Below are 18,646 nucleotides of genomic sequence, written 5' to 3' on the forward strand. Positions count from 1 at the left end.
AGAGAAATTATAGTTAGTGGCAAAATGACCAAATGGTGCTTCTTTTAGGGCTTATATTATAATTTTGCTTGGTTGTCAGTACAGGGCTGTGCAAATGCATGCATGATAATTTTCTATGAAGAAATATCATTGGAATTCACTACATGTTTTCTGAATTCACAGGAAATGACTCAAAGGCCAATAAATATCAATGTAAAAAAAAAAAGCTTCATACTATTCTACTATCTATAAAACGGGTCTCACAGACCTGACCACCTTACAAGGGTTAAACCTCTCTTCTTATGTTGGTATAGTTCTTGTCATCACAACACAAATTGAAGCACTCTTATCCACTGTGGGCGGAGAACTACTGAAGGCATGTAGGCGGGACTTGGTTTAAATTGGGATGGATCCCAAGGAAGTCAACTCCTCCTCCTTACCTTGACATTACAGCCAACCAGAGGCAAGTTCCTCTCCTCTTCAGTATTTATACAAACACAATAGTGTTACACTTGGAGTAAGGAAAGGCTTCCCCACTTTACAAAAGAGTATTGAACATACAAACCTGACTCGCACTTAAGATCTTCACGTGTGTCAGATGCACTCAATTTCTTCTGCACCGTCTTTCCCCCGGTTGCGATTGGCACCTGTCTCTCTCTCTCTCTCTCTCTCTCTCTCTCTCTCTCTCTCTCTCTCTCTCTCTCCTCATTTCTGCCTCTTCTGGGTCTCAGACAAGAGGTCACTCATTCCATAAATGAGTCCATACAGGAGTTTTCTTTTGTTTTTTTGGATCACTTTCTCAAGCATGATTTTGGAGACTTCGGGAAAGGAGAGAGATATCTCATGGAGATTGTGTGAATACTAGCAGGACTAGAATCTCCCTCACAAGGTAAGTTATGCAATAGCCTGTACATATATGCAAGCATCTTACAGTACATGCAAGCAAGGTAAAACATTTCATTGACTTGATTTAACATACTATAGGGTAATGTTCGATGTAATATGATATAATGCCAGGGAATATGCCGGTTGTGTATGAATTTGTATGTTGTTGTGAATATGCTCAACATGGATTATTAACAAAGATTTTAATTCAAAAAAACTTACCTACAAACCATTATGCATATGTGCTAAAATATAGCAGTACTCAAAGAAGGTGTATGTCACATATATCTCCACTCTGTTCTCTGTGTTTTTTTTTTTAATTGACCGATGAGTCTGATAGTGCTGTAGTACCCAACTTGCTGTAGTACTTGAGACGGGTCTTAAGATCATTTTTTTGTGATCTTGCTGTTGACTCAAACTCAACTTGATTTGGGGCGAGGGGGGTTGGGGGTCCTGAAGGGATTTGTGCATAGACCAAGCCACTCATGCTCGCAACAAGACCTTACCGTAACGCAATGTTGAGAAGGATATACTTTGTATTGTGTCTAGTTTTATTGATTTGAGGCCATAGAGCTGGGCCTCACTGAGGTGGTTTTGTTCTGAACACTAGTGTGTGACCATGTCATCTCTACCACTCTAGCACTCTTTTGTTTTCTTTTCCTGGTTTCACCCTGTCTTGGTGTGGGTCTTAACCTGGTCTTGGTCTCGACAAGTCTTTCTTGGTCTTGGTCTCGGCTTTGGTCTCAATACGCTCCTGTCTTGGTTATGTCTCGGTCTTGGACTAAGTGGTCTTGACTACATTACTGATCAGCACAATATGGCATAAGAAAATGCTGCACATCACATTTGTGATGTTCTTTATGATCAGAATTGAATTGCACATGTTTTTAGTCCAAACAAGAATGCATGTTAACAGCAACTCTTCAAGTGCACAATATGAAGTCACTTTCTTTGCCAGCACCACCACCATCTATTTCAGTAGTTTCAACACAAACAAAACAATAAGCAAACATTTATGGAATGTTGCAACTTGTGTACTTTGTATTTGTCTGTGAAAGTATTAGCCGGGATCAAGGTAGGCTGCCTCACACCGAGGGCCGAGGCTCTTTCCAAAAGAGGCTTACGAGGCGTACGATGGAGACTGGAGCGTCGGGTAGTGGTGGCGTTGAAGTGGCGGCGAGGTCAGGCTTTGTGGTGGCCGACTATGCCGTCTTCGCGGCCATGCTGGCCGTCTCCCTCAGCGTGGGACTCTACCAGGCCCTGAAGAAGACCGACCGCCATGCCAAAGACGCGGACGACTTCTTCACCGGCGGCAGGAACATGCCGGCGGTGCCTGTGGGCCTCTCGCTGTGTGCCAGCTTCATGTCGGCGGTGCAGGTGCTGGGCGTGCCCTCCGAGGCCTACCAGTACGGCCTCAAGTTCCTCTACATGTGCATGGGCCAGAGCCTCAACTCCCTCGTCACCGCCCTCCTGTTTGTGCCCGTCTTCTACCGCCTCAAGATCACCAGCACCAACCAGGTCTGTCACTATGAAACTGATTTCATACTACAGTATACTGTGGGATTGAATGTATGGTAAATACAAGATGCAGGATAGAAGATATTTTTAAAAGATTTTTTTTGGCTCTAAATGCCTTTATTTATGATAGGACAGTGAGGCAGGAAGGGAAGAGAGAGACAAGGAAGGATCTGCAAATGACCCCAGCCAGAATTGAACCCTTGCTGGTTGCTGGTGTAGCAATGCAGTGCCCTACCATTTAAACCACGGCTGGGCCTTGATACAAGATATTTTTGTCATGTACTCATGAATTCAAGAATTCATAAGCAATGAAACAGGTATCCTTTACAAAAAAAGTCACAAAAAGCAAAAACTGTAGAATCTCTGCTGCAGTAGATAGTAATAGTAAATAGTACTCTAGTGCTACACTTGATTTGCAGAGAGGTTCTGGCTTTGCCAGATGGAGAAATGTTTTCTTCTTAGTAATGTGGCACTGCTTCAGTGTAATTGAATTGACTGGGTCTTTACCTTATTGATTATGTCAATAAGCTTCAGACGAAGATGACACATGGACATCCCCTCTTGTTACTGATAGTGGGTTTACCCTCACGTCAAAGGAACCTTCTGAACAAATTAAATTAAAGGGACACTGTGCAGGAAATGGTCAAAAAAGGTACTGCAACTATGCTGCTCATTGAAACTGGGCTGCCTATTGCCAAATTTGATCTTTACATGACAGTTTACTAAGTATTAAACAAATATTTTCTAGTATGGTCCAAGTACAGTCATTTTTGCAGCTAAAAATGGCTATTTTTGGAAATTCAAAATGGCGGACCATGGAGAAGATCCCCCTTTGCATGTGTGAAAAGAGCAATTTTCCCAGTCAAAATGAATACTTAGAATTTGATGGTGGTGGCAAGTATTCATGAAAAAGGTAACATTAGTGAATGGGTAGCATGGATTCTGGAAATAAACAACTAAACATCTCACACAGTGTCCCTCTAAGTATCATTTGCTGGTGTATAGGCTAGAGAGATGAGAGACAGAAAAAAACCCATCAAGCATTAAAAATAGCCACCGACAGCGAAACAGGTGCAAGCCAAGCACCATGTGTGAGAATCCTTCTTCGTACTTTCTGCAAATGCTTTGCCTGATGAGGTCTTTCATGTCGAACATGCAAGATGATCATCTTCCTATCAGTGTGGGCATAGTATTGTAATGTGGAGGTGACGAGAGAACGCTGGCAAAGACAAGGTTCTTTGATGTAATGAAAATGTGCAGAAGAAGAAGAAGTCCTACAGATAGATTCCCTGGGTGCGTTCCAATATGCGACCTTGCGTCCTCCACTTGTGCTTGTGGCCTCGTACCAGGAAGTAATATGTAATGATGACATCACTGACAACAGCATTATATTTCAATATCTCGCAAAAGCTCAATTGTAAAGTCATTTTCTCATTTGCAAACTGGATGGTGAACGAAGAATAATCCCCCAAAAATTGTTGACAGCGGGGAAACTTTATTGTTTTCTCCACGGAGGAGGGGCCAGAAGGCGGGGCGAGGCCATAAGCACAAGTGGAGGACGCAAGGTTGCATATTGGAATGCACCCCCTGTGTGTGTGCTGATCTGTCCGCTCGTGTGTGTGTGTCACAGTATCTGCGGCTGAGGTTCGGCAGGGGAATGCAGCTGCTGGGGAGTCTACAGTTTCTTGTTGCAACCGTAAGGAGCACTTGGCCAAACACACACATACACACACACACATAGCACGTACAGGACACACAAGCATGCACACACGCACACGCGCATATACACACATGCATACATACACACACACACACACACACAAACACACACACACACGCACACGCAGAGTCGCACAAACATGCACACGCACACACAGAGGCGAACGCAAACCTAGGCAATGGCCAAGGGCCCAACCAAATCGGTCCTCCATAAGGGCCCCAACTGTCACACCAGTCTCGGTAAACACACCAAAAATAAGCTTGATCTTTATTTGGCACTTACAGTATGTAAATCAATCGAAGACATAAATGAGGTAAAATTCTTAAAACCAATATAGAATTGTATGTCTAGAATATAATTACATGTGAGGTCCCGTGCTTATATTTTGCCTAGGGCCCCAAAATGGCTAGATCCGCCCCTGACACACACACACAGTTATACACTTCATGCATAAAGCCAACACCTCACATTCACCCAAAAGCATGATAATTTGAACAAGCACATACTCTCAGCATATGCAGCTGTCACTTGACCAAACGAAAGGAACATGCACTCAGCACCAGGACAACTTGACCTAACACAGGAATACACACACCTCACATGCACCCAATTTGACCCAACACAGTCCAAAACATAACACCTCTCACAAGCACCCAAAGGTTGACCCAACACTGGCATACAAACTGTATACTACACCTTTCACATATACAGTATATCCACGACCAAAAGCCCCCAGCACTGACCCAGTATGACCCAATACATGCATTCACAAACACCACACATCACAAACATTGACATTTATTGTGCAACAAAATTGTAGGCTACTGCAAAGTGACAAGAACTAAATCATGTTAAATGTGAAGAAGAATGCTTTGTGTTTTATCGATGTAATTGTAACAACAAAACTATCACTACACAATAAAAAATGCAGTGTTAATTCAACACTTATAGAGTTAATGTAACATCTTCTAGTGTATTTGGTCCCAGAGTACTTGAGTGTTGATTTTTATTGTGTATATGTACAGATTTTTTTTTTACCGAAGACCACAATTGATTTCTTTGAAATAACACCCACAAGTGATAGGGCATCGCGTATTTAACCGCAGAAGTGAAAGTGTATCTCAACATTGCCCTTATTTTCTCCATACAGTTGCTCTACACTGGAATTGTGATCTACGCACCAGCCCTTATTTTGAACCAAGGTACAGTAAGCCAAGAATCATAGTTATGCAAGATGCTGGCAAGTGTTCAACTCCTGTGGTTTTCTGAACATCAAAAGGCAAATGAGGGGCCTACCGTGGCTCTACGGTAGGGCATTGAGCTACGCTGGGGACCCAGGTTTGATTCCAGCCCGGGTCCGATCCTTCCCACATCTTTCTCTCCCCATTTGCTTTCTGTCACTCCTTCACTGCCCTGTCATAAAATAAAGTCATAAAAGACTGAAAAAGGCAAATTAGTAGATTTCGCCAGCCCTCATTATATTGCAAATTCTTACTTGGAATGATCAAGTAATCCTCCTCATAATCTTTTTGTTGTTGTTGTTTTTCCAGCGACTGGTCTCAACATGTGGGCTTCCCTCTTCTCCACTGGCCTCATCTGCACCTTCTACACTACAATAGTAAACACACACACACACACACACACACACACACACACACACACACACACACACACACACACACACACACACACACACACACACACACACACACACACACACTCCCAGTCAAAGAGTTAATGAGGTCATTTTTATAGACTTGTCCCCCATGCATCCTGTGTAAAAAATAGCTCAAGCTGAATTTATGGGCTGTATCTGAGTGTTGCTTATACAATATCAAAACAGTCTTGTCTCTGTGACCAGAATGGACTGGCTCAGCAAATGTGAATGCTACATCAGTCATCTAATGACAGAGAATCCACTGATTAGAACAGGGATGGGGAACTTTTTTCATTCGAGGGGCCACTTCAAATTTTATAAAGTCTTCCAAGGACCGTAATACACACAAACCAGGATTTCCCCCTGCACTTTAGGTCTATATTGATGGTAGCCACCTTTGCAACAGACCCCACCTTCATTAGGTCCCCTGAAAATAGATGTAATTGTATTGCAAATGTAATTCCTAAGATTACTTTACAAAACATCTCATATTTCATGCCAAACTGCATAATATTACAATTACATCAGGGCCAGGATAAGGCGGCCTCACTGGCTCCCGGGTCACAGGTTCCCCCGCATGGATTAGGGAGAAGTTTTCTTTGTTTATCAAAATAATATTTTCATAAACAAAGAATATGTCTTCAATAAAGTATCAATAGATTCCCTATTGTAAACCCACTAACTGTACCCAGAGAAAATTATAGAAGTATAATGAAATACAAGACAAAACAAATATAGCCAAAACTACCATACTCCAATAAATACTTAGCTATCTTACGTGTTATCTTATGACACAGGGTGGGATGAAAGCGGTTATCTGGACCGACGTGTTCCAGATTCTGGTGATGTTGTCTGGGTTCATCGCCATCTGCATCCAGGGCACTGTGGAGGTGGGAGGACCCGCGCGAGTCTTTGAAATCGCCTACAATGGATCTCGACTCAACTTCAATGAGTAAGTCTGGCCCTAACATGGCTCAAACAGTAGGGCACTGGGCTGCAACACTGGCGACCCGGTTTCGATTCCGGCCCAGCAGGTCCTTTGCCAATCCTTTCCCATCTCTCTCTCCCCACTCGTTTCCTGTCACTCTCACACTGTCCTGTCCTAAATAAAGTCATAAAAAAACGAAATTAAACCTTCAATGAGTAAGTCCACTGCAGTGCAGTGATATACGCACTTTGGCCTCTGTGGAACATTTTGGCGTTTGTTGTCAAAAAACGTACATCATTACATCATTATAACATTCACTGCAACATTTTGGATGCTCTTTAAGAGAGGACAGACAAAAGATTGCTACTATCCTTGAAACGAAGGGACTGAAAGCAAGGAAAACAGTTAAAAATCTTGGGGTCCTCATTGACAGTGACCTAAACTTCAACAGTCACATGAAAGCTATTACTAAGTCTGCATTTTATCACATAAAAAACGTCTCTAAATTTAGGGGCCTGATGTCTAAACATGATCTGGAGAAGCTAATACATGCCTTTATTTCTAGTAAAGTTGATTACTGTAACAGTCTTTTTACTGGCCTCCCCAATAAAACCATTAAACAGCTTCAACTTGTACAAAACGCAGCTGCAAGGGTTCTTACAAAGACAAGGAAGTTCGACCACATTACTCCAATTTTAAGATCGCTGCATTGGCTCCCAGTAAGCTACAGAATTGATTTTAAGGCTATGCTACTTGTGTTTAAATCACTAAATGGAATGGGACCCACATATCTACTGGATATGTTTCAGCTGTATGCACCAACTAGGTCACTAAGGTCAACGGAGAAGAATTTGCTGGTGATTCCAAAAGTCAAAACAAAGTGTGGAGAGGCAGCCTTTAGCTTCTATGCTTCAAAGCTTTGGAACCAGCTTCCAGATGACATAAAAAATGCACCCACTATTGATAGCTTTAAATCTAGACTCAAGACAAAGCTGTTCTCAGATGCTTTCCCCTAGCTTAAATTACTTATTCTTATTATTTTTATTTTTTATTTAATTTGTTTTATTTTATTTTATTTTTATTATTATTTTTACCTTATGTTTTATCTTAATGTTTTTAAATGCTTTTTGACTCTAATTCATTTCCTTCTTTCTTCCCTGTTTCCTTTCATTTACATTTGTTAACTTTGTGAAGCACATTGAGTTGCACCTGTGTATGAAATGCGCTATATAAATAAACTTGCCTTGCCTTGCCTTGCCTTTATGTTACATTACGACTGGGTGATGCCATTGTTGTTATGTTGCAAGAAGTTAATCTACTTTCATTGTCTTATCAGGAAGATGTTGCTTTTATCTCGATATTTGAAAGTAAAAAAAGCCATAGGGCTTAGATTATTTTTGGGCACATCACCATTGCACGGAAGGCAAAGTCAGGATTGCCTTTGAGTATACTTGCTGACATCCTAATTGACCTACTCTTGAAGTGCAGTTGTTATATGGCTTAGCTGGTTTGAGTACCCTGACCTGGATGAATGAGAATCTTTACGGTCAGGTGGGCACTGGATTGCTACGCCGGCAACCCGGGTTCGATTCCGGCCTGGGTCATTTTCCGCTTCTTCCCCGTCTCTCTCTCCCAACTCGCTTCTTGTCTGTCCTCCACTGTCCTATACCGAAAAATAACAAAAGGCTTAAGACAAAAAAAACCTTTTCACGGTCAAGTGAGCTTGGAGTCCATGCTATACTCAGTCTTCACACACACACTTGACTTTTTTCCTCTCCAGCTTTGACGTGGATCCTCGCAGGCGCTACACCTTCTGGAGTTTCATGGTGGGGGGGACACTCGTGTGGCTGTCCATGTATGGAGTCAACCAGGCACAAGTGCAACGCTACATCTCCTGCAGAAGTGAACGCCAAGCACAGTGGTACACCAAAAAAACGTCCTTAATAACCAACCTCTCTTTCTCCTTCTTTCTCTCTTTCTCCCTCCCCCTCTCTCTCACATACACAAACACAAACACAAACACAGACACAGACACGCGTACGTGCACGCGCACGCACGCACACGCACACGCACACACACACACACACACACACACACACACACACACACACACACACACACACACACACACACACACACACACTTTGGCCAGTTACAATTTTGTTTTCAATATTGTTCTAATAATAAGCATGTAATAATAAGCTTATTTTACTGTAACCTGTTGATGGTCATGACGTGCCCAGTGCCCTGTTGGTGAATCAGCTGGGCCTGTGGATGGTGGTGGGCAGTGCGGCGCTGTGTGGCATCGTCATGTTCGCCCTCTACTCACACTGCGACCCTCTGAAGGCAGGACACATCTCGGCACCTGATCAGGTAATGGGACATTATGGAGGCAGGACACATCTCAGAAGATAATAATGCAGACAGATATACACAATTCACCTCATCAGGTAAATCAACAGGTATAGCCACACAATGCAGCACATGAAAACATTCTTGTCTAATCAATTCATTGCCTGATCCACTTAATTTTCTTCATGTAGCCCCTTAATGCACGCCGTACCTCCTGCGGCACGCTGTAATAGACATTGACTACTATAGTAATAGTACTACCCTACTACGACAGTGCACGGGGCCTTTAGTAATACATTACGACTTGGTCATTGCCATTCTGGTAACACCTCCTTTATAATGCCGTGTCTTAAGGGGTTAAGCATTGACAAATAGGATTAATAACCTTGCAATTTTCCTCTTCATTTGTTTTGCAGTACATGCCTTATTTGGTGCTGGATATATTCAGGAATCTGCCTGGCTTCCCCGGTCTCTTCCTTGCATGTGCTTACAGCGGGACACTCAGGTAGGCGTTGTGGCAATTGTCACGTCACTGAATTTGCAACTAGGCAAGTAGGCCATCATTATTGCCAGTTGTTCCGTTGCGGACTTGCATTTCCATAATATTCAGCATAGAATTATCCCCAGTGTTCAGGCCTGGATCACCCTATACGCTTAAAACAATTATTTGTCTTACTATATAACTACATAAATCACAGAAATGCTATTTGAACAGTGTACCATAAAACATTAACCATGGGTTAATGCAATAAAATCACATGGACAATGGCTATGTGCATGTAAAATAAGAATAAATCAAATGAACTCTGTTGCCCCTCGTGCCAGCACTGTGTCGACCAGCATTAACGCCATGGCAGCGGTCACCATGGAGGACCTGCTAAAGGGACACTTGGCCAACACTTCACAGAAACGTCTTATTTTGATCTCCAAGGCGCTGTGTGGGTCTGCTTTACGCTTTTGTTTCCAAAACAAATTTGATCCTGTGAGCGTTTTTATGATGTATCTGTTATATAAAATACCTCTGTCCAGGGCTGGACTGGCCATCTGGCATAGCAGGCATTTCCCTAGGGCCCTGCACCCTCGTGGGCCCCTATTTTCAGAAATCACTTCAGAAACCACAAGGGTGTGGGGCCCCTGGTGAGTCAGTTCTATCCCACTAATTATGAGGAGCCCCTTTAAGTCAAAAGTGCCTCGGCCCTATTTCTCCCGCAGTCCAGCCCTGCCTCTGTCACTTCCTGTAGGGTAATAAATTAGGCATCTGAGACAAATCTGGTAATCTATCAGGCACCCCAGTGTCCGACCCAGTATGCCCAGTATCAAAAAACGTACACGCATAAATAAATGATGAATAAAATCCCTCAGGACTCTGATGAAGACGTTTTGTTGAAACATTAGCCTAATGCACTGTAAATAAATAAGGAATACCTAAAAAAGACATCCGTGTGGAGCCAGATTTCTTCCCTTTTTATAAATGATAACTACACTTTGGGAAAATGTAATCAAATTAAAGTGATTTCCATTTTTGTTCCCCAGCGCTTGTCTATGGCCTTGCCTGCATTACTGTAGCAGCGCTCTCCTCCCTGCTCGACTGGGGAGTCCTTCAGGTATTTGCTTTGCTTCAACTCTCAATTACATGAGTTGTGTGTATTTGTGTGTCATTTGTGTTCATTTTGAGGACCATCAATACAGTAGGCCTACATTTTGTCAACTGTGTCCCTTTGCTTAATGCAAAGAATGCAAAGAATGATTGTTGTAATACTGTGGGCTTGGGGCATGCTGCTGCTCCAAATGGGTTTTAAGCATGCCGCCACCTCCCGGTGGCTGAAGCATGTAATCAGAGACGGTTTAGGTAGGTAAACCGTCTCTGATGTAATGACATTGAGTCAAGGAAATGGTAAAATATTTTAAATGTGCTGATATTTTAAATGTTTGGATTCGAATACACAAGCATGAAAATAATATGAGTCATGTTATATTTTACGTTATAAATCACAAATTATACATTATTGACAGTATAACTTTCATTACATTTTTGCCCACCCTGATGCAAAATTTAAACTCATCGTATAGTTTTAAGTTGGTAAAGACCTAATCCCTGCATCTCTTTCATCTGCAGGGGTCTTTCACTGTCATGGGGGTGGTGAGTGGTCCTCTTCTGGGGGCGTTCATACTGGGCATGTTCATTCCAGCAGCCAACAACCATGTGAGTCCTCAACATCCTAAACTCAATTAACAACAAAGCCGATATGTAACCTCAACACCTCAAAGTACATTTCTGGATTTCAAATGGTGCACCTGTGGCACATATGGCGTACAAGTGCACCATGTGAGACACAGAAAATGACAATGGTTTTTAAATGTTACGTCTGTGTCTTAGGAAAAGTTTGGATCTGCTATGACGGCTAGTTTCGAAATATGTTCATGCGTTTCATTTGTTGATGGGTAGTTAATAATATGTTCTCAGAACAACAGTATAATAAGATGTTCTCAGAACAACAGTAGGCCTATGAGGTACTGAGTTAGATGCGTAATATTTCAGATAGATACCGTAGATTATTTATCTACGGTTATTTATCCCCCCCCCCCCCCACACACACACACCCCCCATGACAAAAACACAGCATGACATATAACAAGACTCAAACCCCCTGATATTTTATACAATGGTAAAGTGCAGTTATCTTACAGTTGGATTCTCATTCAACAGGGATGTACTTGTGGGTATAAATGACCTACGGGCTCTATTTGTCTGGAATGAAGGCAGCATTTCTGACATTTCTGTGTGGTGATGTTGTGTGTTTTATGCAGGGAGTATATGCCGGGATGGCTGTAGGCTTCTGCCTGTCTGTGTGGCTGGCGATTGGCTCCACCCTGTATCCCCCAACCCGGGAGATGATGGGGGTCCTGCCCGCATCTGCAGACCTCTGTCTGTCCCCTAACATGACAGACATCACCAGTGACCAGACCAAAGGCGTCCACGACATCACGCCTCTGCTACACCCAGAACCTTACGGGTACATATATATTTATATATATACATATATAACTCCTCCCACTTTGTGTAACTGAAAATCGAAAGCGAAAGCCCATCTGGAAACTCAAATTCCCTAAGTCATTGTGACAGAGCACTCCACAGCACACAAGTGCTCACTGCACACAACAAAATTGCATTTATGCCTCACCCGTGCAATGGGGCAGTCCCAAACGGTGTCCCAAGGGAGCGGTGTGGACGGTGTGTACCATGCTTAGGGTACCTCAATCATGGTGGAGGATGGGCACTGCCACTGGTTATACTCCCCCACCAACCTGGTGGGTCAGGAGCCGAAACTGCAATTTTGGGCAAGTCTGATGCCTTAACTGCTTACCCATGAAGTCCTGCCAAATACAGCTCCAGTCAGCCTTTAATTCAGTCCAGTCCAGTCAGCCTTTAATTCAGCATGCCCAAAAACGAACATCTAGGGATGGGTGTAATTTTAGTTGTGTATGGTGGGGACTTATCCATACCACTTATGAGGTGAACCTAGCTTGCCCTAACCACAAATATAATAAAAGCATATATGGAAAAAAATGCCATTGTAATGCCCCCACCACTTTCCAAGTCAAGCCTACACCTTTGGATATCAGTAATCAGACATATTAAACTTCTCTACGCATCACATTCTGTACGCATGCTCATTGCAGTGAAGGATGATCAACAAACTATGGATGAGAGTTGAGTCTATGAACATTAATTGACAAGTCTCTCATATTGGAACAATCAGAGATGGAAACCAGGCCAAACATATGCGCGACTGTGTGTGTGTGTGTGTGTGTGTGTGTGTGTGTGTGTGTGTGTGTGTGACTCACTGTATTTTGGCGCCCTCTACATGAGACATTGCAATATAGCCCAACCCCTTCCGGAAGGCCAATTAAATTTAATGATAAATGTTTTTTTTTCCCATGTGTAGGCCTAGGCTTTTCGATGTGTTGTTTAGTACATGCAAATTGGACTTTATTCTCTGTTTGTAGTGCTGGAGGCGTAAAGGACTTCTACGCCATGTCCTACCTGTACTTTGGGGCCTTGGCAACAACTGTTGTCGTGCTGGTCGGAGTAGTGGTCAGCTGCATAACAGGTGGGGGGATTTCTATCACAGATAATACAGTATATTGTAGCCTAGATATAAAACTTTTTAGTTCATGTATAGTATGCTTATCAATAGGCTTTATAATTGATTAAAAACGCATTTTCACAGGGCCAACGAAACGTAATTCTATCAGTCCGGGGTTGCTGTTTTGGGATCTTGGGAACAAAAATGCTGAGGTGACTTCCATTTAACTTTTTCATTGCATTACACATATAGATGGGCCATGGATTACCATTGGCCTATATATTTTGCTTGCTTAAGTCTCAAAATGAGGGCCCTCTACTTAACAACATATTACTTCACAGACAAGACTGTAGCGATGACCTAATAATATATTGTTCTCAACTTTACCACAGGCCAAACTGATGCTACAGACTCCTCAGATTGTTCCCCTCAACCCTGCTGCTGTTGGTGTGAATGGAGATGAAGGAGAAGAAGCATTCACTAAATTGTCTTCTGAATAACATTTGCACTTAAAATATTTAAGATATTTAAATATTTTAAGATATTTGTTAATCTGTTTTCTTAAGTTTGTGTAACATATAGTACCATTGCATGCAGATGTACGCAAAATTGTTGTACTTTCTCTTGTAAGGATACAGTAACAATCCTCAAGTGATATTTTAGCTGTCCAATCAAGATACAGTACATTGCATGAGGGGTACCCAAACTCTCTGGATCTGGGGGTTTCCCAAAGGAAGAGTATTTGTGCCAAAGGCTTCGCATTTAAAATAATCCACTACATCTAGCAAAAATATTAATCTCACATGAAGTGTACCCCCCTAAGTGAACATACAGTACATTATCTTGCATTAGAACAAAACATTTTTCATGATTGCTGTCCTACACTAAATCTGCTGTTAGACAGTGACCATTTGCTCAAGTATAGAGTGGTGCCATTCAGTACATGGGTGCCATAACCAGACCCATGCCCTAACACAGGGGTGGGGAACCTTTTTCATTCAAGGGGCCACTTCAAATTCATCCGAAGGCCGTAAAAGTCCTCTGAGGGCCGTACTATGAACACAAACCTTTCCCTCTACACCTTAGGCCTCTATTGAAGGCAGCCACCTTTAAAACAGACCCCAACTTCTCTAGGTCCTCTGAATATAACTTAATTGTATTGCAAATGTATTTTCCAAGATTCCATTACAAAATATGTGGAACATTAAAATTACATCGGGGGCCGGATAAAACAGCCTCAAGGGCCACAAATGGCCCTCGAGACATATAGGTTCCCCACCCATACCTTAACAGAATGAGCAGTAGTAGCCTAATCAGACACTCCCCATACTGCAACAATAGCAGGCCACCCTGAAATATCCAAATTAGGTTATAAGCTGCAATGCCCGAGATGACTCACGACATGGGGACATTGTCATGCTGGACACATGTCCTCCAGAAGAGTACAGCAGGATTTTCATTCCCCAGCTGTTTCAGAGTTCATTTCTGACAGAGGGGTATCCAGCAAAATCACCACATCCATGAAAATTAAAAAATAGGGCATTCATATTTTTGTTAAGTGCATATTAAAGTATTTACACCCCTTTCAAATGCAAATGATTGCATTATTTCCATTTCACTAATGCGATCGTCTTAAGACTCAGAACATTACAGACTGCAAAGCCAACCTTGCATCTAAACATGAAACTCAGACAAAAACGTACATTTTTGTAAAGAAAAACTGCCATAATCTGTTGTAGTCACTATTTTCAAACATCCCTCACAAACCCCTGGAGGGCTATTGCTGCATCAGATCATCTACAGCCCCCATACTCAAATAGCGGCTCGCGAGCCATTTGTGGCTCGCGGGGCATCTATTTTTGGCTCTCGAATAATTTTGAAAAATTAAAAAAAAAAAATTTTTTTTTTTTTTTTTTGGTCCGATCGCGCTGTCGGCTCTTATTTTGAAATCGCGCCACAGACGCAATAGAGTTCTTCAGCGGAAGCGGAAGCATGTAGTAGATTGTAGTCTTTCATGTTAGCATTTAAGGACGTCCTGGTTCCTATCGGCTTCCGGCCTCCATTGAGAATGAATAGGGGTAAATTTCAAATAAGCTCCGAGTGCAAGCACGCGCTTAGCGAACCCCCGCAAACTGTCGAGGGTGTTAAAAATAGGCTGTAGGTATGACATGGTTGATCATTTTGTGTCAAACTTCGACATAAATACGATGTTGCGTCCATATGCTAAACCCGGAAGCTTTTGGCGACTACAGAAACGGCGCCAGTATCTAACGGCATGTACGTGCGGAAGGTTGTACCCATGGCAACCAAAGGAAAGTATGTAGTTCGGAAGTTTTAATGATCAGAAAGGGGTTAGCAATATTGAATTATAATCGTCATGATTTAACATGTGAATACACCAACATGATGATACGATCCGTTCCACTAATGAGAAAGGGATGCGGGGACACGCTAATGTTCGTTGTTGCCGTGCAACTTATATTTTTGCCAAACCTGAATCTCTATGGCGTTTTGCAATGTAAAAAATCGCCAGGGAACCGGTAGTCCAAACGCCGCATACAAGTTGACGTCAACGCTGAAGAGCTCTATGAAGAAGCGTGCCGTGCCCCGCCCCCTCAGGCAGTTTCTCCCTCTTTGTGTCAGTCACTGCAGGCTCCGGACAGAAGCACCTACGACGCTAGCATTAGAGGTTGTGAGGTAGACTACAAGGGAAGGACTGTATCAGAGCCTGTAAATAAATTATTCACAAAGTTCTCTATGCATCGTTTTTGAAAGTAATGGTCCACATTTGATTGCAAACAGTGTGTTAGGACTTCGAATTGGTTTAGCAGTAGCTGTAGCTAGTTGCTAACACAAATGAAGGCAAACTAACTCTGCTGGCAGATAACTATTGGTAGCCTATTAAAAACGAATTGCTTAATAAACTTTTCACACTTTTAAACAGTCCCCAAATAGTTCGTTTGGAATGCAAAGACCCTCATAAGACTGCAAACAAAGTTATGAGCAACTTGACAATTTATTATTGGCTTTTGCATTTAATCCACTTGGCATCAAATGTGCCATTTTCTTGTTGACAAAACCTGGTGTTCTCCTATCTATTGCTGTGTTCCCTCTTTGTTGGGTCCATCATTGCTTCTGATTCTCATTATGCATGTGAGAGCTGCATAAACAAAGTCATAATAAGCAACATGTGTTTGAAAAGTCTTCAGGCTTATTGGTTTTCTCACTAAGAAATAAATCTTTATGAACGTAGTCTGCAAATATAGGCTAACAGATAAACTTATGTAATTTAAAAAAAAATACTGAAGGGTGGGTGGCAATGAGAGCAAGGCAGGCACCTCACCCCACAATGCAGGCCCTTTATGAGAGAAATGTTCTCCCATCCTGTCACTAGAAACTAAATATCTGCTGTGGGTGTGAGTGCGTGTGTATTGTGCTTACAAAGGACTTATCATGTTTTATTTTTATTTATTTATTTATTTTTTATTTATTTATTTTTTTTTGGGGGGGGAGGGGGGGGGGGGGGGGGGGGGGTGGGGGGGTTGTGGGTCGTGTCGGCCCGGCCCGGCCCTTTATTGGGAGGAATTTTGAAAAACTGGCTCTCGGGGACTTTTAATTGAGTACCCCTGATCTAAAGGTTCATTTTTGTGAAGTGTGACTATTCTCTTGTTCTGTGAACTTGTGCAGAAGTAGCATCTTATGAGACCATTACAAAAAATGGTGATCCTCTGACTGTCCTTTGACCATTGCAATTATCAAAAATTATCCCTCACTATTTGAAAGGTTTTTTTATATTCATTGCATCAGCAGATAGGCTACTTCTACATGCACAACCACTGAAAGAGGAAAAATATTACAACATATTCCAAATATTTTGTAGACTAAGCGCAAAGCATGAGGGTTTTCCAACATTGAGTCCGTTTCCAAAAGTTTTCGAACAGCAAGTCTAATGTGGCCTTTTGTTTTTGCTGTCCATCTGGGTTTGAGATCAAAAGATGAGTATGGAACAAAATGTCAGAATATTTGGTTTCTAAAGTATTGATGTGACCAATGCTTTTGGATTAAACACCATCTGTATAACACTACAGCATTTTTAAGGTGAGTGAAAGTATTGGAACATGTGACTGATGGGTGTTTCTTGTTGACCAGCTGTTGAATAGGCCTAGATGATGGTTCAAACTAGGGGTGTAAATCACTAGCCTGGCTCTCACGCAGACCCTTTGTGCTTCGTGCATCTTCGTTAAACTTTGTGAGAACCAGGTTAGTAAATCACACTCGTGCGAGCTCACAAAGTTTAACGAAGACGCACGAAGCACGAAGGGTCTGCGTGAGAGCCAGACTAGTAAATCACAGCCTCCATGACGATACGATACGCTATCGATTTCTTAAAGCAGGGATTCGATTATTTTTTATAGCCTACTTAATAACTCCCCACGAGACGAGACGATTCGATTCTTTCCAATTTCTTTTCCACTTCTATTATGTTCTGGAGCTGGGACATTGGACAGGGGCCATCGATTAGATCATTTTCGATACTTAAGAATGCCCCATGATACGATGCGATTCTATTAGGCCTAAATCACCGGCCGATACATCGATGCATCTCTACTCAGTGGCGTAACACAAACACTTGGGGCCCCCCTGCAAGATACTAGAGTGGGCCCCCCAACCACGCAACCCCCCCACCCCACCCTCCGGAACACCACAGACCCCCACCCACCCCCCACACACCACGGCCTACTCCACTAACTTTTTCAAGTAGAGGTCCATTTTTTTCAGGGCAGAGTGTCCCAGTGCCCACTAGACTACATATTACCCATGTAGGGCTATATATTCTTTTATTATCATAATATAATGTAGGCCTAATAATATATATTAGGCTATATATTATAGGTCTATATGTATATAAAGGTCTATGTAGGCTATGTATAGGCCTACACACACACACACACACACACACACACACACACACACACACACACACACACACACACACACACACACACACACACATACAAATAAAAACACACACACAGGCCTATTCATATGAATATAAAAACCAACACTGCAATCATAAATAGGCCTACATTGGCTAAATCAATCAATCAATAAATAGTAGGCTAGGCTATTAGTGAAGTTACTTTCTCACTCATCAAATCCATTCACCGTGTAGCAAACCTGAGTTCACACATTTGAATGCCTCTCCAACAGCTCTAAGTTTGCGTGACAGCTGTAAGTTTGCGATTTGTAATGCCTACTGACCGTAATTTCAAGACACTTTACTGATCTGCAAACGTGATGCGAGAGAACAGACTCTCCACACCGGCCGTGTTGCAAACACGGACAACTTTCCAGTATCAAGGAAAACGGTGAAAGGAGTGTGGGGTTTGGGACTCTAGGGAAAGTATAAGAGATAACGATTCAGTAGGTTAGAATTATTTTGAGTAACCTTTGAATCGCACGTTTATGAATAAACGTGAGGATATTACGAGGCAGAAGACGTCGCCGAATCAGCTGTG

At 42.3% G+C, this 18,646-nt stretch overlaps 1 protein-coding gene across 1 annotated transcript; it reads left to right on the forward strand.

Moving 5' to 3' along the window:
• The first annotated feature begins 814 nt into the window (after positions 1-814).
• Positions 815-13,629, forward strand: slc5a5 (solute carrier family 5 member 5). The gene is made up of 16 exons (XM_063200146.1): positions 815-868; positions 1,923-2,382; positions 4,013-4,078; positions 5,253-5,304; positions 5,653-5,720; positions 6,557-6,711; positions 8,468-8,608; positions 8,931-9,060; positions 9,456-9,544; positions 9,865-9,977; positions 10,573-10,643; positions 11,156-11,242; positions 11,848-12,053; positions 13,048-13,151; positions 13,272-13,339; positions 13,520-13,629. Exons 2-16 carry the CDS (start codon positions 1,999-2,001, stop codon positions 13,625-13,627), a joined length of 1,842 nt encoding a protein of 613 aa, XP_063056216.1. The 5' UTR covers positions 815-868; positions 1,923-1,998; the 3' UTR covers positions 13,628-13,629.
• Positions 13,630-18,646: the final 5,017 nt, after the last annotated feature.

The sequence above is a fragment of the Engraulis encrasicolus genome, chromosome 6, assembly GCF_034702125.1.
Source record: "Engraulis encrasicolus isolate BLACKSEA-1 chromosome 6, IST_EnEncr_1.0, whole genome shotgun sequence".
NCBI lineage: Eukaryota > Metazoa > Chordata > Actinopteri > Clupeiformes > Engraulidae > Engraulis > Engraulis encrasicolus.

Coding starts and splice junctions, on each gene's coding strand:
- slc5a5 (XM_063200146.1), top strand. CDS start 1,999: ATGGAGACTGGAGCGTCGGGTAGTGGTGGCGTTGAAGTGGCGGCGAGG. Junction 2,383..4,012: donor AGATCACCAGCACCAACCAG/GTCTGTCACTAT, acceptor TGTGTGTCACAG/TATCTGCGGCTGAGGTTCGG. Junction 4,079..5,252: donor TACAGTTTCTTGTTGCAACC/GTAAGGAGCACT, acceptor TTCTCCATACAG/TTGCTCTACACTGGAATTGT.